This window comes from Macaca fascicularis, chromosome 11 (assembly GCF_037993035.2).
Source record: "Macaca fascicularis isolate 582-1 chromosome 11, T2T-MFA8v1.1".
Classification (NCBI taxonomy): Eukaryota; Metazoa; Chordata; class Mammalia; order Primates; family Cercopithecidae; genus Macaca; species Macaca fascicularis.
Genome location: NC_088385.1, coordinates 5,482,150 through 5,506,900, shown reverse-complemented (window position 1 = coordinate 5,506,900; position 24,751 = coordinate 5,482,150). Strand labels below are relative to the sequence as shown.

At 39.9% G+C, this 24,751-nt stretch overlaps 1 protein-coding gene and 1 pseudogene across 5 annotated transcripts in view; both read left to right on the top strand.

Annotated features, from left to right (window-relative positions):
* Nucleotides 1-24,751, top strand: part of AKAP3 (A-kinase anchoring protein 3) — a 42,137-nt gene that overhangs the window by 8,023 nt on the left and 9,363 nt on the right. For all 5 annotated transcript variants that reach the window (XM_005569863.4, XM_005569864.5, XM_005569862.5 and 2 more), the window contains 2 exons: nucleotides 8,852-8,947; nucleotides 18,777-21,098. In XM_005569863.4, the coding sequence (XP_005569920.3) occupies nucleotides 8,852-8,947; nucleotides 18,777-21,098 (2,418 nt within the window). The remainder of the gene's footprint in view (nucleotides 1-8,851; nucleotides 8,948-18,776; nucleotides 21,099-24,751) is intronic.
* LOC102123766 (ras-related protein Rab-5A-like) lies at nucleotides 10,757-11,884 on the top strand (annotated as a pseudogene).

The window sequence follows — 24,751 nt, the reverse complement described above, 5'->3', positions numbered from 1 at the left end:
TCTCACAGAGTCTCTCCAGATAAGCCCTGGTCTAGGAATTCTTAATTCTTGATGTGTTTTAGAATCACTCAGGGAGCATTTAAGAATTTTAAGCGGCCGGGCGTGGTGGCTCAAGCCTGTAATCCCAGCACTTTGGGAGGCCGAGGCGGGTGGATCACGAGGTAAGCAGATCGAGACCATCCTGGCTAACATGGTGAAACCCCGTCTCTACTAAAAATACAATAAACTAGCCGGGCGTGGTGGCGGGCGCCTGTAGTCCCAGCTACTCGGAGGCTGAGGCGGGAGAATGGCGTGAACCCGGGAGGCGGAGCGTGCACTGAGCCAAGGTCGCGCCACTGCACTCCAGCCTGGGTGACACAGCGAGACTCCGTCTCAAAAAAAAAAAAAAAAAAAAAGAATTTTAAGAATGCCTAAGTTTCCCCAACCAAAAACCATTAAAATAAGCTTTTCGGGGGGTGGTAACTTGGATTCAGTATCTTTACACAGTTCTCTCGGTGATGCTCCTGTCTAATTAGGGTGGAGAACCCACTGTTTACCGAAGGAATCCATTGTATTTGAGTGCCTGGAAGATTAAAATAAACTGCTTCCGTAGCTCAGTAATCTGAGTGAGTGACTTCTGTGTGAAAATGAGTACAAATCCTTGTGGGAGCAAAGAATAAGTATCTCTTAAGAGATCTTGTATTTTCTTTGTAACGATTATCTAAAACACCCTGTATAACAAAAATGACATATCCACTTATATAAGTTTCAATGATGTATTTAATCTTTCTTTGATCTGTGTTGGTTTTATTTTGAGGGAGGACATCTCACCCTCACCGTAGTCCAAAGTCCTTTAAAACAAATATTTCCAGTTAACCAGATGTTCATGCCTTAATACTGCTTTACTTATTTCAAGCAATTCTTCATAAAACACAATTTCACTATAAAAAATTAGGATAAGTTGTTGGATTTCGTTATAACAGTATTTTAAACCAGTATTTGTTGGAATCAAAGCACAGAGATATTCTATTTCATATAGATGTTTGAGGCATTGGGGAGGAGACATGGGCTATCTTATTCCACTTTGATAATTGAGAAGTAAAGATCTGAGCAGAGTTTTTTTGCTTTTACATTTTTTAACGCCACCAACCCAAATGTCCATCAATGATAGACTGGATTAAGAAAATGTGGCACATATACACCATAGAATACTATGCAGCCATAAAAAAGGATGAGTTCATGTCCTTTGTAGGGACATGGATGAAGCTGGAAACCATCATTCTCAGCAAACTATCACAAGGACAGAAAACCAAACACTGCATGTTCTCATTCATAGGTGGGAACTGAACAATGAGAACACTTGGACACAGGGCGGGGAACATCACACACTGGGGCCTGTCATGGGGTGGGGAGATGAGGGAGGGATAGCATTAGGAGAAATATGTAATGTAAATGACGAGTTAATGGGTGCAGCAAACCAACACGGCACACGTATACATATGTAACAAACCTGCACGTTGTTTGTACCCTAGAACTTAAAGTATAATTTTATAAAAGAAAAAAAAGAAAAAAGAAAATAAAATAAAATATTACTGCACCCCCTCCAAAAAAATTTTTTTTAATGCCAACTGAGCCTAGGTGATGAACAGGGAAGGAGGGGTGAGCTAAGCAGAGAATATAAGAAGGGAAACTTCAGTGTGGAAGCCTGGGAATGGAAGTCTGGCATAGAAAAAGAGGGCAAAGAGAAGGTTCTCATACTTTTAGATGATCAGTGGATAACTCTAAGTCATCATGAGAGTTGGCCGTGTTTTCAAAGACTACCAAGTAAGATTCAATGTTGTGGAAAGTGTGTGACACTAAGGCCAAAGCCCAAAGGAGTACATAGAATAAGTACTATGATACTCAGTTGTGAGGGGAATCAATGAAAGCCGCAGGTATAAGCAATTTGTTTAAGAAAAATGACTGCAAATGGAAAAAGAGAGAAATAGTAGCTAGAGGGAAACTTGGGGTGGAATAAGACAATTAAAGTGAATCTCAGTTTTCTGGCTTAGAAGACCAGGTAAATGGTGGTGCCATTACTGAGATTAGGGAATATACCAAAGTATTTAGGAGGTTGTGAACGAATTCACATCAGCAAGGGAATCACTGCATCCATGGACAAAGGTCCTTTGAATGGCGCACATGACATCTCTTTTGTCTTGACTGATATTCAGAAATTGGGCTGAACCATAGAGGCTGAGAATTCCCCCAGGATCCTTGGCTAATTAGAAGAGATGGGTCTTAAGAAAGAAGTACCAGACTTACTGCTAGTATGAGTAAGTTACAGCTTTAGAAATGAATTAAAAATAGGTGGATACAGTGGTTCCAAGATGTCCAAACAGGAACAGCTCCAATCTACAGCTCCCAGCGTGAACAACACAGAAGACAGGTGATTTCTGCATTTCCAACTGAGGTACCGGATTCATTTCACTGGGACTTGTCAGACAGTGGGTGCAGTACAGTGGGTGCAGCCACCAAGCATGAGCTGAAGCAGGGCAAGGCATCGCCTCACCTGGGAAGTGGAAGGGGTCAGGGAATTCCCTTTCCTAACCAAGGGAAGCTGTGACAGATGGCACCTGGAAAATCGGGTCACTCCCACCCGAATACTGCGCTTTTCCAATGGTCTCAGCAAATGGCACACCAGGAGATTATATCCCACGCCTGGCTCGGAGGGTCCCACGCCCACAGAGCCTCGCTCATTGCTAGCCCAGCAGTCTGAGATCTGCAAGGCGGCGGGGAGGCTGGGGGAGGGGCGCCCGCCATTGCTGAGGCTTGAGTAGGTAAACAAAGCGGCCTGGAAACCTGAACTGGGAGGAGCCCACCGCAGCTCAAGGAGGCCTGCCTGCCTCTGTAGACTCCACCTCTTGGGGCAGGGCATAGCCAAACAAAAGGCAGCAGAAACCACTGCAGACTTAAATGTCCTGGTCTGACAACTTTGAAGAGAGTAGTGGTTCTCTCAGCACAGAGTTTGAGATCTGAGAATGGACAGACTGCCTCCTCAAGTGGGTCCCTGTCCCCCAAGTAGCCTAACTGGGAGGCACTCCCCAGTAGGGGCATATTGACACCCCACACAGCCAGGTACCCCTCTGAGACAAAGCTTCCAGAGGAACGATCAGGCAGCAACATCTGCTGTTCAGCAATATTCGCTGTTCTGCAGCCTCCGCTGCTGATACCCAGGCAAACAGAGTCTGGAGTGGACCTCCAGCAAACTCCAACACACCTGCAGCTGAGGGTCCTGACTGTTAGAAGGAAAACTAACAAACAGAAAGGACATCCACACCAAAACCCCATCTGTATGTCACCATCATCAAAGACCAAAGGTAGATAAAACCACAAAGATGGGGAAAAAAACAGAGCAGAAAAGCTGAAACTTCTAAAAATCAGAACGCCTCTCCCCCTCCAAAGGAACACAGCTCCTCGCCAGCAATGGAACAAAGCTGGACGGAGAATGACTTTGACGAGTTGAGAGAAGAAGTCTTCAGACGATCAAACTTCTCCGAGCTAAAGGAGGAAGTTCGAACCCATCGCAAAGAAGCTAAAACCTTGAAAAAAGATCAGACAAATGGCGAACTAGAATAACCAGTGTAGAGAAGTCCTTAAATGACCTGATGCAGCTGAAAACCATGGCACAAGAACTATGTGACGAATGCACAAGCTTCAGTAGCCAACTCAATCAACTGGAAGAAAGGGTATCAGTGATTGAAGATCAAATGAATGAAATGAAGTGAGAAGAAAAGTTTAGAGAACAAAAGAGTAAAAAGAAACTAGCAAAGCTTCCAAGAAATATGGGACTATGTAATTCTACATCTGATTGGTGTACCTGAAAGTGACACAGAGAATGGAACCAAGTTGGAAAACACTCTGCAGGAACTTCCCCAACCTAGCAAGGCAGGCCAACATTCAAATTCAGGAAATATGGAGAACCCCACAAAGATACTCCTTGAGAAGAGCAACTCCAAGACACATAATTGTCAGATTCACCAAAGTTGAAATGAAGGAAAAAATGTTAAGGGCAGCCAGAGAGAAAGGTTGGGTTACACACAAAGGGAAGCCCATCAGACTAACAGCAGAGCTCTCAGCAGAAACTCTCCAAGCCAGAAGAGAGTGGGGGTCAATATTCAACATTCTTAAAGAAAAGAATTTTCAACCCAGAGTTTCATATCCAGCCAAACTAAGTTTCATAAGCGAAGGAGAAATGAAATCCTTTACAACTGAGAGATTTTGTCACCACCAGGCCTGCCGTACAAGAGCTGCTGAAGGAAGCACTAAACATGGAAAGGAACAACTGCTACCAGCCACAGCAAAAACATGCCAAATTGTAAAGACCATCAATGCTAGGAAGAAACCGCATCAACTAACGAGCAAAATAACCAGCTAACATCATAACGACAGAATCAAATTCACACATAATAATATTAACCTTAAATGTAAATGGGCTAAATGCTCCAACTAAAAGACACAGACTGGCAAATTGGATAAAGAGTCAAGACCCATCAGTGTGCTGTATTCAGGAGACCCATCTTATGTGCAGAGACACACATAGGCTCAAAATAAAGGGATGAAGGAAGATCTACCAAGCAAATGGAAAACAAAAAACGGCAAGGGTTACAATCCTAGTCTCTGATAAAACAGACTTTAAACCAACAAAGATCAAAAGAGACAAAGAAGGCCATTACATAATGGTAAAGGAATCAATTCAACAAGAAGAGCTAACTATCCTAAATATATATGCACCCAATACAGGAGCACCCAGATTCATAAAGCAAGTCCTTAGAGACCTACAAAGAGACTGAGACTCCCACACAATAATAATGGGATACTTTAACACCCCACTGTCAACATTAGATAGATCAATGAGACAAAATTAAAAAGGATATCCAGGAATTGAACTCAACTCTGCACCAAGCAGACCTAATAGACATCTAGAGAACTCTCCACCCCAAATCAACAGAATATACATTCTTCTCAGCACCACATCACACTCCAAAACTGACCACATAGTTGGAAGTAAAGCACTCCTCAGCAAATGTAAAAGAACATAAATTATAACAAACTGTCTCTCAGACCACAGTGCAATCAAACTAGAACTCAAGATTAAGAAACTCACTCAAAACTGCTCAACTACATGGAAACTGAACAACCTGCTCCTGAATGATTACTGGGTACATAACGAAATGAAGGCAGAAATAAAGATGCTCTTTGAAACCACTGAGAACAAAGACAAAACATACCAGAATGTCTGGGACACATTTAAAGCAGTGAGTGTGTAGAGGGAAATTTATAGCACTAAATGCCCACAAGAGAAAGCAGGAAAGATCTAAAATTGACACCCTAACATCACAATTAAAAGAACTAGAGAAGCAAGAGCAAACACATTCAAAAGCTAGCAGAAGGCAAGAAGAAAACTAAGATCAGAGCAGAACTGAAGGAGATAGAGACACAAAAAATCCTTCAAAAAATCAATAAATCCAGGAGGTGGTCTTTTGAAAAGATCAACAAAATTGATAGACCACTAGCAAGACTAATAAAGGAGAAAAGAGAGAAGAATCAAATAGACGCAATAAAAAATGATAAAGGGGATATCACCACCAATCCCACAGAAATACAAACTACCATCAGAGAATACTATAAATACCTCTATGCAAATAAACTAGAAAATCTAGAAGAAATGGATAAATTCCTCGACACATACACCCTCCCAAGACTAAACCAGGAAGAAGTTGAATCCCTGAATAGACCAATAATGGGCTCTGAAATTGAGGCAATAATTAACAGCCTACCAACCAAAAAAAGTCCAGGACCAGATGGATTCACAGCCAAATTCTACCAGAGGTACAAGGAGGAGCTGGTACCATTTCTTCTGAAACTATTCCAATCAATAGAAGACGAGGGAATCCTCCCTAATTCATTTTATGAGGCCAATATCATCCTGATACCAAAGCCTGGCAGAAACACGACAAAAAAGAATTTTAGACCAATATCCCTGATGAACATCGATGCAAAAATCCTCAATAAAATATTGGCAAACCAAATCCAGCAGCACATCAAAAAGCTTATCCACCATGATCAAGTGGGCTTCATCCCTGGGATGCAAGGCTGGTTCAACATATGCAAATCAATAAACGTAATCCATCATATAAACAGAACAAAAGATAAAAACCACATGATTATCTCAAAAGTTGCAGAAAAGTCCTTTGACAAAATTCAACAGCCCTTCATGCTAAAAACTCTCAATAAATTAGGTATTGATGGGATGTATCTCAAAATAATAAGAGCTATTTATGACAAACCCACAGCCAATATCATACTGAATGGGCAAAAACTGGAAGCATTCCCTTTGAAAACTGGCACAAGACAGGGATGCCCTCTCTCACCACTCCTATTCAACATAGTGTTGGAAGTTCTGGCCAGGGCAATCAGGCAGGAGAAATAAATAAAGGGTATTCAATTAGGAAAAGAGGAAGTCGAATTGCCCCTGTTTGCAGATGACATATCAGCCCAAAATCTCCTTAAGCTGATAAGCAACTTCAGCAAAGTCTCAGGATACAAAACCAATGTGCAAAAATCACAAACATTCTTATACACCAATAACAGACAAACAGAGAGCCAAGTCATGAGTGAACTACCATTACAATTGCTTCAAAGAGAATAAAATACTTAGGAATCCAACTTGCAAGGGATGTGAAGGACCTCTTCAAGGAGAACTACAAACCACTGCTCAACAAAATAAAAGGACACAAACAAATAGAGGAACATTCCATGCTCATGGATAGGAAGAATCGATATTGTGAGAATGGCCATACTGCCCAAGGTAATTTATAGATTCAGTGCCATCCCCATCAAGCTACCAATGACTTTCTTCACAGAATTGGAAAAACTACTTTAAAGTTCACATGGAACCAAAAAAAGAGCCCGCATTGCCAAGACAATCCTAAACCAAAAGAACAAAGCTGGAGGCATCATGCTACCTGACTTCAAACTATACTACAAGGCTACAGTAACCAAAACAGCATGGTACTGGTACCAAAACAGGTATATAGACCAATGGAACAGAACAGAGCCCTAGGAAATAATTCCACACATCTATAACCATCTGATCTTTGACAAACCTGAAAAAAACAAGAAATAGGGAAAGGATTCCCTATTTAATAAATGGTACTGGGAAAACTGGCTAGCCATATGTAGAAAGCTGAAACTGGATCTCTTCCTTACACCTTATACAAAAATTAATTCAAGATGGATTAAAGACTTAAATGTTAGACATAAAACCATAAAAACCCTAGAAGAAGACCTAGGCTATTATACCATTCAGGACATAGGCATGGGCAAGGACTTCATGTCTAAAACACCAAAAGCAATGGCAACAAAAGCCAAAATTGACAAATGGGATATAATTAAACTAAAGAGCTTCTGCACAGCAAAATAAACTACCATCAGACTGAACAGGCAACCTGCAGAATGGGAGAAAATTTTTGCAATCTACTCATCTGACAAAGGGCTAATATCCAGAATCTATAAAGAACTCAAACAAACTTACAAGAAAAAAACAACCCCATCAAAAAGTGGGCAAAGGCTATGAACAGACACTTCTCAAAAGAAGACATTTATGCAGCCAACAGACACATGAAAAAATGCTCATCATCACTGGCCATCAGAGAAATGCAAATCAAAACCACAATGAGATACCATCTCACACCAGTTAGAATGGCGATCATTAAAAAGTCAGGAAACAACAGGTGCTGGAGAGGATGTGGAGAAATAGGAACACTTTTACACTTTGGTGGGACTGTAAACTAGTTCAACCACTGTGGAAGACTTGTGGCGATTCCTCAAGGATCTAGAACTAGAAATACCATTTGACCCAGCCATCCCATTACTGGCTATATACCCAAAGGATTATAAATCATGCTGCTATAAAGGCACATGCACATGTATGTTTATTGTGGCACTATTCACAGTAGCAAAAACTTGGAACCAGCCCAAATGTCCATCAATGATAGACTGGATTAAGAAAATGTGGCACATATACACCATGGAATACTATAAGGATGAGTTCATGTCCTTTGTAGGGACATGGATGAAGCTGCAAACCATCATTCTCAGCAAACTATCATAAGGATAAAAAAACCAAACACTGCATATTCTTACTCATAGGTGGGAATTGAACAATGAGAACACTTGGACACAAGAAGGGGAACATCACACACTGGGGCCTGTCATGGGGTGGAGGTAGCGGGGAGGGATAGCATTAGGAGATATACCTAATGTAAATGACAAGTTAATGGGTGTAGCACACCAAAATGGCACATGTATACAGAGGTAACAAACCTGCACGTTGTGCACATGTTCCCTAGAACTTAAAGTATAATCAAAAAATTAGTTAAAAATAAAACAATTACTTAAAAGCTAAATTGGTGGGGCAAGAACAGACAAGGGAGCAGTAAATTAATTCTATTTTGGTCACCTTGAGTTTTGAGTGTGTACTGAAAATCCAATGGGTGCAGGGGGAGGGTCGTCAACCAAGGACATAAAAGGGCAGGACATGTCTGCCTAGGTTCATTCATTTAACAAAGGTGTGTTAAGCACCTGTAGCAGATACCAGGCACTAGCTTCTTCCTTAGAGGTACAAATATGTTTAAGGAATCTTCCTTCCATTGAGAGCTGAGGAGGAAGATATTCAGAGTGGAGTGGGTCTGAAGTGGCTGTTGGGGAAGGTTTCTACTGAAGGCATTGTTCGTATTTCCCACACCTTAGCCCTTCACCACATTTCTTCTTACTTTCATAAAATCTGCCCTTCTGACGACCCTTTCTCATTTTTTTTTCCTACTTCCAGATGGCAGATAAGGTTGACTGGTTACAAAGCCAAAATGGAGTATGCAAAGTTGATGTCTATTCTCCTGGAGACAACCAAGCCCAGGACTGGAAAATGGTAAGGGTCAACCTCTTAATAAACACTAGGTTAAGAATATGGGGGTGGTCATTAAGAGTGGCCTTATTCTCTCCACCATACCCCCAACCTCTTATTTTTCAAGGTGGGATTCTTGAGGCAGGTGGGAAATCAGCCCCTATAGAACAAAACATTCTGATTTATAGTTTTCTGGAAAAAATTCCCATCCTATGGTATTTAATATGCTATAACTAATGAAACATATATGTACACATGAGCCGTATATCATATATGTATATATAAATATGTATATGTCAGCTGTATATTACAGCTATAAAATTTTAATTTTCAAACAGAGAGGATTTGGAGATAAATGTCTCCAAGGCTTATAGAGAATATTTTCTAAAATGTAGGATGCCTTAAAATTCTCAGAACTATAAACTGTCATCTAAGTAACATTGTCATCCTGCCTTCATCATTCAACGAACATTTATTAAATGCTTACTTAGTATAAGGCAATGTATTAGTCAGGGTCTAGTTAGAAGATAGAAACCATACCAGTAACTTAACATTTAAAAATTATTTACTAATAAAACATAGTTAACTACTAAAAGGCATAAAAGAGGACTCTAGGAATCTCAGAAATAACAAATGCAGAAAGCAGCTACTACCCCCAGGCTGAGATTACATAAACAGGGAAGAAACTAAGTAATACTCACAAGAGCTCCTTCTCCTTCAACCAAAGCTGCTTCCCATCTCTTTGGAGAGAATGTGGCTGCCACAGGAAACTTGCCAGAGGGAAGCCCTTTCCTCCTGCTCTGACCACGCAGTGTCCCCCAGTACCCTCTGTCGACAAAGCCAACTGCAAAGGAGAAATGTTTAAGGTTCAGCTGTGGTGTCACAAAGCAAGGCAAAGAAAGGTGGATTTGGAGTGAGAGACAATAAATCAATAACTGGCACAGAGACTGTATTGACTGTCAGGGTCAGAGATATAAAAATAAACTAGAATCCTCTCCTTTTAAGGATCTCATAATCTAATGGAATCACTATTATTAATAGACTCCTTGTACTATTACAACATTTATCAGACTGGGCACAGTGGCTCACACCTGAAATCCCAACTCTTTGCGGGGCCAAGGCAGGAAGACTGTTTGAGCCCAGGAGTTGGAGACCAGCCTGGGCAACATGGTGAAACTCTGTCTTTACTTAAAAAAGAATTAGCCAGAGTGGAGGCACGCCCCTGTAGTTCCAGCAACTTGAGAGGCTGAGGCAGGAGAATCACTTGAGCCCAGAAGTTTGAGGTCGCAGTGAGCTATGACCATGCCACTGTGCTCCAGCCTGGGCAACAGTGAGACCCTGTCTCAAAAAAAAAAAAAAGTTAACATTTATCAAACATTTATTTGCATGTAATCAAATGCAAATGACCCGTCTTCTTCTATTTGTCCAAATCTGGCCGATCTATCGAAAGTTTTAAAGAGAAAATGCTAACAAATCTACATAAGACATTAAGACATAAAGATAATAAATATTCAATTACTACAGAGTGAGGGCCAACCAAAACTGCTTCTACTAGATCTTTGTTTATTTCTGCCCTTTCATTTGGAGAAACAAAAGGCAGATCAGTTTCAATGTTAAATCAAATGAACTTAGTGATTTTTCACTAAGTGAGAAACAAGAAAGAATATAACAATTACTGCCCCTCTGAACCTTATCATTCATTTTGAAAAATAAAAAATATGCATATGAAAGTAGAAATGTCGGTGAGGGTAGCGGCTCCGGCCCCGAGAGCAGATGCCACGGCCCCCACTACCACCACTGCCATAGACTCGCTCTCGTCCTCTGGGCCGCACCTGGGGCTTCAGCCCGCGGCTCCGCTTGCCGCGTCTCAGGTTTCTTTACCTCCAGAAAGAACAAAATTGACCCATTGAATTCTGGAAGTTCATTGAAGAGTCTGAAATTAGGGACTTATTTCAAATTTGAACATGGCTAATCGAGGCACAAGAAGACCCAACGGCCCAAATACTGGACATAAAATATGCCAGTTCAAACGAGTACTTCTGGGAGAGTCTGCTCTTGGCAAACCAAGCCTAGTGCTTCGTTTTGTGAAAGGCCAATTTCATGAATTTCAAGAGAGTACCATTGGGTTAACTCTCGAAGTGGTGAAAGCTGTTTCTTTGTGAAATATGGGCCCAAAAAGAAAACCAACTGCTAGTGCTGGTGATGGAAGTGAAGAGAAAATGAAGAGATCTAAGAGTGATGATGGTTCTTAGCCAGAAAATAGACATTTTGGATAAATTAAAGTGGTTTCACAGATTCAGCTGATTTTCTAACCCAAACTGTGTGTCTTGATGACACTACGGTATAGTTTGAAATATGGGATACAGCTGGTCAAGAACAATACCGCAGCCTAGCACCAATGTACTGCAGAGGAGCACAAACAGCCATCGTTGTATACGATATCACAAATGAGGAGTCCTTTGCAAGTGCGAAAAATTGGGCTGAAGAACTTCAGAGGCAAGCATGTCCTGACATTGTAATAGCTTTATCAGGAAACAAGGCTGACCTAGCAAATAAAAGAGCAGTAGATTTCCAGGAAGCACAGCCCTATGCAGATGACAATAGTTTATTATTCATGAAGACATTAGCTAAAACATCAATGAATGTAAATGAAATGTTCATGGCAATAGCTAAAAAATTGCCAAAGAATGAACCACGAAATGCAGGAGCAAACTCTGCCAGGGGAAGAGGAGTAGCCCTTACTGAACCCACACAACCAACCAGGAGTCAGTGTGTAGTAATTAAACCTCCAGTTGGAACTAGCTGGAATAGTCTTCTGCTTCTTAAATGTTAGTAACAATGCAATTGGACCATTTAACCAGCCCAGTGTGACTTCCAAAAGAAGAGACTTTAATAGAGTCAAGTTTCTAATACAGAATTATTTTACGTGTTTTGAACTTAATTTTTAATAACATGCATGGGTCCCTCTTACTAATGTTACAGCAATAAGGAAAAACGAGGACTATGTGTACATTTGGTTTCATTGGAAGGTTGGGGGAATAATTTCTCATCACTAGGAATATAGGCAAATGACTATCTGGACCCACAGTTAACCAGCCCATTTCTCCACACTGATACAGTAGTCACCTGTGAAAAAAATTTAGAATTTACTAATTTGGGCTTTTCAAAAACATTCTTTTTGTAGAAGGAGATTCTAAAGTTATTTATGCTTAGCCGTAGTATTCAGGCAAATGTTCATTTTCTCCTGGTATCAGTATTTAAAATGAACATTACATATTTTAATAAATTATGCCACATATACAAGGTGGGGGGTAGGTGGAAAGAGTGTTAATGGCATCTAAATTATAGCCAGTCCTGTTTTTTGGGGTTTTTTTCTTAATGGGGTAAAAAAAATCAAATGCAACCCCATCTTGTTTTAGGAATTTGAGAACTAATAAATGCATCTTAATGGATAGTGTTTCTTTCAAACATGTGAGTTCTTTAACAAAAATGAAATAAGCCAGGTGTCTGTGATTTCTAATTAATCACTGCTGGCCATGACATAGGTTTTGTTGTTTGATGCAGGGAGGGGACTTTCGTTCGCTTCTGACACAATGTAGTCAATGCACTAACAATTATGTATATTTAAACTTCATTATTTTAAATTCCATCTTCAGCTGTACTGTCAATAGCGTACTGCAGTATAGTCTCCATATATGTATCACTTTTCTGTAATGTTTAAGAGTTGCTTAAAAGTATACAAAATGTACAGTTACTAAAACAGCCAATTGTTTCTCTCTCCCCCTTTGACAGGAAGGGGCTTCAGTTGTTCCTCCATGACTAGAACCATAACGAACAATGTACCCATAATTTGTAACATAAAGTATTGCAATATGTTAGTAACAATCTTGCAGCCTTGTTTTCCAACCTTCATTTTATTTGGATCAGTTCAGTATATTGCACGAATTATTTTCGGTATTTTCCTTATATGAGAACTACCATGTGTCAGAGACAATTTAATCTATGTAAGTGTTGGACTGTTAGGAGAACTTGTACATTTACAATAATGCAGAATTAGGAAAATGGGTCACCAGCGTTTAGTTTTATATTGAGGTTCTCAGGTTTGAATAAAGTGGTATAAAAAGCAAAAAAAAAAAAAAAAAAGAATATAGAAATGTCACTTGAAAGTGCTGAATAACTGTTGGACTAATGAAAAGCAGTTCATGATTATTTGTCGAATGTATTTTCTAGACAATAAATGCTGTAAGTGTTTAAAGAATTGATCATTTCAAAATGGGAGGTGGTCAGAGAAAATTTTATAAAGTATGTTTAATTGAGACAAAGGTAGAGAAGAGAAATAGGACAGGGAGGTAGATAGCTGACTTAAAACTACTGAAGCAAAAGATGGTGAGCAGAGAAAATAAAACCCATTAATTCTTTTTATATTATCCTTCATGGACATGAAAATTTGCCTCAGGATTCAGAAATACTGAGATAATTTGGCATCTAACTTCCCTAACTGCTCAGAATACTATTGCGTAAGAAGAGGAAGGTTGCAAGAGGATAAAGGGGTTTGGAGAGATGGATGTTTGGTCATGGACTGCATTGATAAGAAAGGAAATGTGGGTACTTAGTTTTCAGTCACTACAGTTTGATTAACACCTTTTGCAAAATCCTTGTGGATAGAGGGGAATAATAAACATACGGTATACACATTTTAGGTTTAAAAATATATAGACATCAAAAACCCATAAACACAGCAACTTAACACAATTCTGTGGACTCCATTATAAAGCTCTATACTATGCTGTAGGTTTGGTTTTTTATTTTTATTTTTTTTTAATTTTATTTATCTTTTAAAATATATTCTTCGTAGAGATGGGTTTTCGCCATGTTGCCCAGGCTGGTCTCAAACTCCTGAACTCAAGTGAGATCTGCCCACCTTGGCCTCCCAAGGTGATGGGACTGCAGGCGTGAGCCACTACCCCCAATCAGTTTGGGTTTGTTGTTTTTTTAAAAAAATTGAAAAGGGCAAAAGAATAAACCCCACAGCTTCACTCTAGTAAGGCTTTCCTGTACTGTTACAGCCCAATTATGGAAACACACCTATTTGCAAGTTGATGTGCTTGTTTGTAAATAGTTACCATTTTCAAAAAAAAGGGTAAAATTATCACTTCGATACAGAGACAAAAATGAATACATATGAAAGATTGTATCCACCTCAGTAGTGAGGAAATCAGTTAGGTATTACCACCAGTTCAAAGGAGAATTCTTTAAAGATACACTTATAGATCAGGAATATTGAAATAAATGTGCAAACAAAAGTAAAACTGACCTGCTCCACAATGGGGAAGGGAAATCAACCAGACTTCCACTAGACGGAATTTTCCCAACTATAGACAAGAGTTGTTTTGCATTGCTATCAATTATCTACAGCTTGCAGAACTGTAAAATAGCTCCCACAGACTGAGAATCAGGTAATGTGGAAGACTGAAGACAATACTTAGTCTGTAGGCTGTAGACAATGCTTAGTTTCCTATTGAAGCACAACTTTTTTCCCTGTAGGCTTCCCCATTTTGATAAAAATTAAAATAATCTCAAGGTAAGATTATTCTTGACCACAAAATGAGGCTAGTCTCATTAGATTTGGCCTGGTTATTTACATAGGTGCAGCAACTGGATAGGCCTAAGTATGCTTTACCGGAAGTTCTCATAAGGAATCTCAGATTGGATTTTTAAAGCCCTCTATTGGCCGGGCGCGGTGGCTCACGCCTGTAGTGCCAACACTTTGGGAAGCCGAGACGGGCAGATCACGAGGTCAGGAGATCAAGACCATCCAGGCTAACGCGGTGAAACCCCGTCTCTACTAAAAACACAAAAAAATTAGCTGGGTGTGGTGGCGGCACCTGTAGTCTCAGCTACTCGGGAGGCTGAGGCAGGAGAATGGCGTGAACCCGGGAGGCGGAGCTTGCAGTGAGCCGAGATCGCGCCACTGCACTCCAACCTGGGTGACAGAGCCAGACTCCATCTCAAAAAAAAAAAGCCCTGTATTGTTTACTGTCCTGAGATTAGGAGGTCAAGCCTAAGAAATGCTCTCCACCAGGTTTCACCTGCAGTCCCTAGGAAAACAAGCAGGTATACATTTCGACTTCTCTGAAATAGTCTAAACCACTAATATTAATTATAACTGCTAACCCAAAGTTAACAGTTATGATGATGAAAGAATATACCCTCTTTCTATATCACAAAAAAACTAGGGGTGAGGAGTATATAATTGGGAACATCACACACCAGCTGAAATGCAGATGAGTAGAACTCGTGACTGCAGAGGAAGACGATTCCTACAGTCACATACACCCCTTATACTACCTAAGCGGAGAAGATGAACAGACTCATTAACAGACTTAAAGATATAACCTCTCTATAAGTGATTAAAAAAATAAGCAAAAGCATATAAACTTTATGCTTGGCCATCAATGTCTCAGTGTTCCATCTTACTTAGAAATGATCTACATATCCAATGAATACGCATTAACTCAATGTAATACCATCCAGTGTTTTAAGTTATATAAAGATGTTGGAAACTTATCATTAGGCTGACATACTACAAAACATAATAACTGTTGAAATAAAGTTTGTCAGAATGATTATTGAACTTTCTTAAATGCAAATTTACATTTTTCATAATCTTAAACATTAAATAGAAGTAATGCTGGCATTTTTGGATCTGTAAACCTGTATAAGTTTATGAAAAGCATATCAAAGTAAAATAAAAGCATACAATTATATAATCTTTAACATTGATAAATAAGAAAAGACATAGCTGTTTTTATTAAACCAAAATTATTCAACTAGTATTATTTGCCAAAGATTTACCTAACTTATGTGAACTTGGGTTTCTAAAATGTTTCTGAGGTAGGTTCTGTAAAAATACTTTTTTTTCTTCGCATTCCCCTTGAATATTTTAAATATTAAGAGCTTGATTTCCTCATTTTTGAGGGATATCAAGAATATGTAATTTACGTAAGTGTATGTGTGTGTGTGTGTGTGTGTGTGTGTGTGTGTGTGTGTGTGAGCATGCACCAGTCAGAATAAACATCCTTTAAGAGACTTCGTAGTATAACACATGAATACTCTCTGGAGCAAGACATTGCTGCTTACACCGAACATTTTCTGAATTACAGACACATTTTCTGAATTACGGACACATAGCAATACAGACACTGATAGAGGCAGTTTATAGCTTCAATTCTAAACTTTCAGCCATGCTTTGTGTCAAAAATAAACCAGAAACATAAAACTCACCTGTCCAGATATCAAAGAGCACTTCTCCTTCCAAGTGAGCACAAATGTCTTAACTGATGAACTTAAGGTGGACAAAAAATACTGTCAAAACAAATTTTCTGTTGCCTCGCACCCAACAGAGGATATAACTCTATAAATCATGAATCCACAAAAGAGATTACCAAATGGTCAGACAATAAAATCAAATTTCCAATCATTGCTGCCACCAATTGGCCAGAAACAAACTGAAATGAGAAGCAAACCAAAATTAGTAGAGAGGAAAATTAGAACTAGAAAAACCGAATGTCTGCAAACTTCTATTGCCGCTCTGGGGGCTGAGAAAAGACACGCCTGGTGCACCTGTCTCTTGAGGACGTTTATCTCCATTAGGTGGATCTATTGGGCATCTTGGCACAAGACTTCCAAAACCGTTAAAAGATAATTCTCCAAGAAGGGTAAAATAATGACTCCCATACATATACAAAAATGAATATGTGTTAAAGATTTTATTTAACTCATTAACAAGGAACTGGTGAGGTTCAAAAGACACATATAGCTTGGAGATATTGAAGTGCGTGTGCCATTGGAGGCAGAACTGACCTTCTCTGCAGTGGGAGAGGCAGTCAGTGGACCCTCCCCTTATAGGTGTCTAGACAAGAATTATATTGCATTGATGTCAGTTATCCACAGTTAATAGAGTTGTAAAATAGCTCCAAGAGAATGAGAATCAGATAATCTGGAAGGGTGTGCTATAGACGATGTGTGGTTTTCCGCTAAAGCTCAAAATACCCCATATAGCAGCTATTATTCTAATTAGGAGAACCACTGGGAGCATTTTGAACCAAGCACAATGGACCTTAACTCCGACATGGTAACAAGCCACTTAAACCAGTCCTGCAGACAACTAGCACAACTGCTTTTCCTTTCTTTCCAAGTAATCAAAGCACAGCAGGATATTGTAGAGGTGGAGAGCCCAGATTTTAGAATCAGAATTGGATCTGAATATGAAACCCCACCATGCTGTGAGATGCCCGGCAAACTATTTAACTTCTCTAAGTCTCTGTTTTCTTACCCGTGAAATTGGAAGAATAAAACCTATCTTACTAGGCGAATATGAGGATTAAACAAAATAGTGCATGTAAAGCATTTAGCACAGTGCCTGGCAAACATTACAAGTACTTCACAAATAGTAACTAGTAACTATATGACACTTGGTAATAAAAATACCAAATTGTTCTTTAAAGGTGGGCAATATTTGTGGTCATTCTCAGATAGATATATGAACTCCAATAATTACAGTGATTCTTTACATTTAGTAATAAATAGGACACTTTCATATATATTATGCTATTTTATCTTATGTTTCAGAGTTTTGCCCACATGCAGATGGTACAATTTATAAACATGTAAAAGTGTTCATATGCTTATCACAGCTAGTGTCCATCAAAGAATCTGTATTCACACAAAACGAATAAATTGCCCATACATATTAACTCCTGAATTATAAATCAGATTGTTAACTTAAATGATGTCAGTCCATTGGAAGCCCTTTGCATATCCAGATAGTGTTTGTGCAGCCTGGCAAAGTGATTAATTATGCACAATTTTCCCTGAATTTTCTCATTTTTTGGAAACTATACTTGTAATAAGATCTAAATAAAAACAGGTAAACCATAGAAAATAGCAATTAATATTAAAACAGGAAAAAATCTGATTCCGTTCATATGCTAACTCTTCTATCTAGCTGATGACTGTCAGATCTGTTTTTCAATTTTTAAGTTCAGGAGTACACGTGCACGTATGTTGCATAGGTAAACTTGTGTCATGGGGGTAGTTGTACAGATTATTTCATCACCCAGGTATTAAGCCTAGTACCCATTAGTTATTTTTCCCTGTCCTCTCTGTCCTCCCTACCTCCACTCTCCAAAAGGCCCCAGTGGGTGTTGTTCCCCTCTATGTGTCCATGTGTTCTCATCATTTAGCTCCCACTTATAAGTATCAACATGTGGTATTTGGTTTTCTGTTCATGAATCAACCTAAATGCCCATCAATGATCAACTGGATAAAGAAAATGTGGTACGTATACACCATGGAATACTATGCAGCCATTAAAAAAGAATGATATCATGTCCTTTACAGGGACATGGATGGAGCTGGAGGTCTGATAGCAGACTATCAGATCTTAAAGATTTATGTCATTAGAAGCAATATAATACACTAGCTGAGCGCATGGGCTGTGGAGTCAGACTGCCAGGGCTGGAATTTCTGCTCCATCAATGGTTAGCTGTATTATTTCAAATAAGTTACAAACTTAACCTCTCAGTTCTTCAATTTCCTCCTCTGTAAAATGAGGATAATAAGAGAGCTAAATCTCAGGTTTATTATGAAACTAATTAAATGAGATAATAGTCTTAAAATACTTGGAACAACGTCTGATACACAGTGAGTACTCCATAAATGGTTACTTTTATTGCCAAGATGGAGCAATCTTGAGAGGGCTGACGACATTTGTAACTGAACTTTGAGGTTGTCTTGAATATCCCATATCTTTACTTGGTTATAGTCAGTTGAATCCTTGTCTATTTTTAAGGACACCTCCACGGATCCTGTCAGAGTGCTCAGCTGGCTCCGCAGAGACCTGGAGAAAAGTACAGCAGAGTTCCAAGATGTTAGGTTCAAACCCGGAGAATCATTTGGTGGGGAAACGTCCAACTCAGGAGACCCACACAAAGGTTTCTCTGTAGACTATTACAACAACACCAAGGGCACTCCGGAAAGATTGCATTTTGAGATGACTCACAAAGAGAATCCTTGCCAGGGCCCCAGGGCCCAACTTGGCAATGGGAGTTCAGTAGATGAAGTTTCCTTCTATGCTAACCGCCTCACGAATCTAGTCATAGCCATGGCCCGCAAAGAGATCAATGAGAAGATCGATGGCTCTGAAAACAAATGTGTCCATCAGTCATTGTACATGGGGAATGAACCCCCACCCACCAAAAGCCTCAGTAAGATAGCATCAGAGCTTGTGAATGAGACCGTCTCTGCCTGTTCCAGGAATGCTGCCCCAGACAAGGCTCCTGGCTCTGGAGACAGAGCCTCAGGATCATCACAAAGTCCCCCAAATTTGAAATACAAGTCCACTTTGAAGATCGAGGAGCGCGCCAAAGAAAGACAGGGTCCAGAGGACAAGCCTGCTTCTAAGAAGTCTTTCTTCTATAAGGAAGTGTTTGAATCTCGTAATGGAGATTATGCCAGAGAGAGTGGAAGGTTCTTTCCTCGGGAGAGAAAGAGGTTTCGAGGGCAGGAAAGGCCTGATGACTTTACAGCTTCTGTTAGTGAAGGGATCATGACCTATGCTAACAGTGTGGTATCTGATATGATGGTCTCCATCATGAAGACACTGAAGATCCAAGTGAAAGACACAACCCTTGCCACCATCCTACTGAAGAAGGTTCTGCTCAAGCATGCAAAAGATGTGGTCTCGGATCTCATCGACTCCTTCATGAGGAACCTCCACAGCATCACAGGGACCCTCATGACTGACACACAGTTTGTCTCAGCTGTGAAAAGAACTGTCTTCACTCACGGAAGCCAAAAGGCCGCAGATATCATGGATGCCATGCTAAGGAAGCTGTACAATGTCATGTTTGTCAAGAAAGTCCCTGAGCATGTCAGGAAAGCCCAAGACACGGCTGAGAGTTATTCCCTCATCTCCATGAAAGGAATGGGTGATCCTAAACACCGAAATGTGAACTTTGCCATGAAATCTGAAACTAAATTGAGAGAACAAATGTATTCTGAACCCAAATCAGAGGAGGAGACTTGCGCCAAAACTCTGGGTGAACACATTATCAAAGAGGGGCTGACCTTGTGGCATAAAAGTCAACAGAAAGAATGTAAATCTCTAGGTTTCCAGCATGCAGCATGTGAAGCTCCCAACACACAGTGTAAGCCTTCACCAGACATTTCCTTTGAGTACCCTGAAGATATTTGCAACCTCAGCCCTCCTCCATATCCCCCAGAGAAACCTGAGAATTTTATATGTGATTCAGACTCCTGGGCCAAGGACCTGATCGTATCTGCCCTACTTCTGATTCAATATCACCTGGCCCAGGGAGGAAGAAGGGATGCACAGAGCTTCCTTGAAGCTGCTGGCACCACCAACTTTCCTGCCAATGAGCCTCCTGTAGTTCCTGATGAATCCTGCCTGAAGTCTGCTCCCATTGTAGGTGACCAAGAACAAGCAGAAAAGAAGGACCTAAGGAGTGTTTTCTTCAATTTCATCCGGAACTTACTTAGTGAGACCATTTTCAAGCGTGACCAAAGCTCTGAACCCAAGGTGCCGGAACAGCCAGTTAAGGAAGATAGGAAGTTGTGTGACAGACCTTTAGCCCCGTCTCCCCCTAAACTATGTGAAGATGATGAGACCCCTGGTGCCCTTTCTGGGCTGACCAAGATGGTTGTCAGCCAGATAGATGGCCACATGAGTGGGCAGATGGTAGAACATCTGATGAACTCAGTGATGAAGCTGTGTGTCATCATTGCTAAGTCCTGTGATTCTTCTTTGGCAGAGCTGGGAGATGACAAGTTGGGAGATGACAAGTCTGGAGATGCCAGTAGGCTAACTTCGGCCTTCCCAGATAGTTTATATGAGTGTTTGCCAGTCAAGGGCACAGGGTCAGCAGAAGCTCTCCTGCAGAATGCCTATCAAGCTATCCATAATGAAATGAGAGGTATATCAGGTCAGCCTCCTGAAGGGTGTGCAGCACCCAAGGTGATTGTCAGCAATCACAACCTAACGGATACAGTTCAGAACAAGCAACTCCAAGCCGTCCTTCAATGGGTAGCTGCCTCTGAGCTCAATGTCCCTATTTTGTACTTTGCTGGTGATGATGAAGGGATCCAGGAGAAGGTAAGAAACAAAGGCAGAGGAATTTGGAAGCTTTATTAAGAGTTAACTAGGGCTTTAAGTTCTGGTTTCTTTCTGAATGGGAAGATAGCCACAGGGAAGGTAAAATGGAAACAGTAGGATTTGAAGATCATGCCTCTTGGCAGAGATAATGGATAAAGTAAAATTAGATTTTGCCCAATACAAGGCATATCAAAGGGGAAAGGGGGGATAAATGATGTTTTTCTGTTTTCTGCATTTAGGAGTAGGAGTGTACAGATGAGGAACCTCCAAGAGACCTAGCGACAGAATCAGATTAAGGTCTGGGCTCTAGGCTGAGTTTTGGATAGGACAGCATTGCTCAAAGGATGAGATGAAGCTGGAAAGTAGCCCTAGGATGTGTTAGGGAAGAGGCAGAGTCTGAATTTATGACCTTTTCAAACGTGCCATTACTGTCTTAGCTGGTTGTCTAGGTGGTGTTGGGGATTTGAAAGGATTCAGTCGATAACACCCCTCTTCCCCCTACCCTAAGTTCTGAATCAGTTGACAAGTAAGACTAAAGCATAAGGCAGATGGGAAATCAACTTATCACTGTTATTACTGATAAAGGTAAACGTGCCTGGTAAGTTCTTGTTCTCCATGCAAGGTGCCCAGTAAGCATCAGAACTGCTCGCCAAAGGGAGGGTTTGAGTCTGGAGAACACGCACACTTACCCAAGATGCTGCTGCTTCGTACTGAAGCGGGGGAAGTAAAAAGACCATCCCCACAACCTTCTCTTTTCTGTCTTCTCTGCCTTCTCGCTCGCTCTCGCGCGCTCTCTCTCTCTCTCTCTCTGTCTCATTTTCTCTTCCTCAGTGCTTTTCATTGTCTCCTCTTGATTGAGAAAAGTGGAACACCTGCTGTTAATCATTCAGTGGCAAAGGGTGGTACAAGAGGCTAGGATTATTTAGAAAAATTCATCATCATAGAAATCAAAAGATATAGAAAAAAAGGCTTTCTCTGCTTAATTCAGTGGTATTTACATGGTATTAGCAACGCTTGCAACTGGGTCGCTACGTTTATCTGATGACTGGAAAGACACACGATTACAGAGCATCCAGATTAGGCTATATCAAGCCTAAACAAGAAACTGTATGGTCTTTGACTTTGGTCTTAGCAAGACTACACTTGCTACTCAAAGTGTAGTCTGTGGACCTACAACATTGGCATCACCTGGAAGCTTTTTAGAAGGGCAGAATCTCACACATCCCTCCAGACCTACTGAATCAGAATCTTCATTTTAGCAAAATACCCAGGTGAGTTGTGTGCACATTCAAGTTAGGCTAGAAGACAATGTGAACTTCCAATATTAGATCTATTCCTAAGGGTCCTTGGCAAGCTCTGTCTCCATGCAGGGTTTCCAATCTGTAAAACAGACAACTACTTTATAGTATATAGCAATTAGCAGAGGTGGGGAGTGGGAGGCTATATTCTGAAGAGAATTTAAACTGATGAAAAAATCTAAAAATAAGCATAGCCTTCAGGTGTATAATGTGTCAGAAAGCCTTTTGTAGCCATCTTTGAAATCAAACCCATCATATATAACATACATAATACATTCTGGCTTTAGACTTTTTTTGAATTGGAATGTATTGTTTTAGATTATTTTAAATTGAAACATGTCTCTAAAATAGGACAGTAGACTTGCAGTCCCCCACTTTTATACACACCTCCCCCCCCACACACACACCCCTTTGTCTACTCTAAAGATAAGGACAGTCATCTATTTTGTTGACTCCCTCTAAGAGTAGAAGGAACGAGAAGCAGCATGTTCAAACTTCAACTAATAAATAGATGCACTGAATATTAGTGTATTTTTACGAACAGGGATGACATAGACACCAAGGAAACTGCCTAAAAATGACTTTTTGAAAAGAGATTAATGTATGCAAATATTCTTATACTGATTCAGGTGATTGAACCTGCTGTCACTGGGATGTCTGTGAACCTAATGTCTTTAAATACACTTGTATTTATTTTTGAATAAATAATATGTGTGCGTAGTTCAAAATTCAAAAGTACAAAAGGATACACAGTGAAAATTAAGGGTTTTCTCACTTGTGTGCTCCATCCTATTGCCGTTTGGATCAGTTTCTTATTTATCCTTCCAGAAACACACACACACACACATACATACACGTAAAGTCGCAAATTATTTTTTTATATATATATATATCCTCTTCTGCAACATATAGAGCTGCCACATTCTTTTTAATGGTTTTATGTATTTTATAATATATGAAACCATTTCATATATATGTTTTATATATGTTTTATATATGTTTTATATATGTTTTATATATTTAACCACTCCCCTATGTATGGATATTTCAGTTGCCACTATTTTGCACTGTAAGCAATGCTACACTGAATATCCTTGAATATACATAATTTTGCACAGATTCAAATGTATTCACATGTGCTATACACCTAGGAAAGGAATTTCAAGGTCACTGAGAATATTATTTGTGTAATTTGATACATGTTTCCAAATTGCCTTCCATAGAGCTTGTACCAATTTACACACCTGTTAAAACAGTGTAAGAGGACTATTTCCTCACACTTAAACCAACAGTGCATGCTAAAATTTTAATTTGCTAAGTTGCTTTACTTTTTGTCTTATTAGGAATGAGGGTGAGTATCTTTGCATATATTTAAGACCATTTGAATTTCCTCTTCTGTGGATAAATTGGTCATAACTTCTGCCCATTTTTCTTTTTTTAACTTTTACGTTAGGTTCGGGGGTATATGTGCTTGTTTGTTATACAGGTAAACTCGTGTCACAGGGGTTTGTTGTACAGATCGTTTTGTCACCCAGGTACTAATCCTAGTACCGACCCAATAGTTATTTTTTTCTGATTGTCTTCTTGCTCCCACCCTCCACCCTCAAATGTCTGTTGTTCCTCTCTTTGTGTCCGTGTGTTCTCATCATTTAACTCCCACTTCTGATAACATGCTGTATTTCGTTTTCTGTTCCTGAGTTAATTTGGCAATGGTAATGGCCTCCAGCTGCATCCATGTTCCTTCAAAGGAGATGGCCGTGCTCTTTTTTATGGCTGCATAATATTCCATGGTGTATATGTACCACATGTTCTTTATCCCATCTGCCATTAATGGGCATTTAGGTTAACTCCATGTCTTTGTTATTGTGAATACAGTGTTGCAATGAACATTCATGTGCATGTGTCTTTATGGTAAAACAATTTATATTCCTTTGGGTATACACCCAGTAATGGGATTGCTGGGTTGAATGGTAGTTCTGCTTTTAGCTCTTTGAGGAATCGCCACACTGCTTTCCACAATGGTTAAACTAATTTACACTCCCACCAACAGTGTGTATGCGTTGCCTTTTCTCCACAACCTTGCCATTACTTTTAATAATAGCCATTCTAACTGGTGTGAGATAGTATCTCATTATGGTTTTGATTTGCATTTATCTAGTGACCAGTGATATTGAGCTTGTTTTTATATGCTTGTTGGCCACACATATTTCTTCTTTTAAAAAGAGTCTGTTTGTGTCCTTTGCCCACTTTTTAATGGGGTTGTTTTTTTCTTGTAAATTTGTTTCAGTTCCTTATAGATGCTGAACATTAGACCTTTGTCAGATGCATAGTTTGCAAATATTTCCTTCCATTATG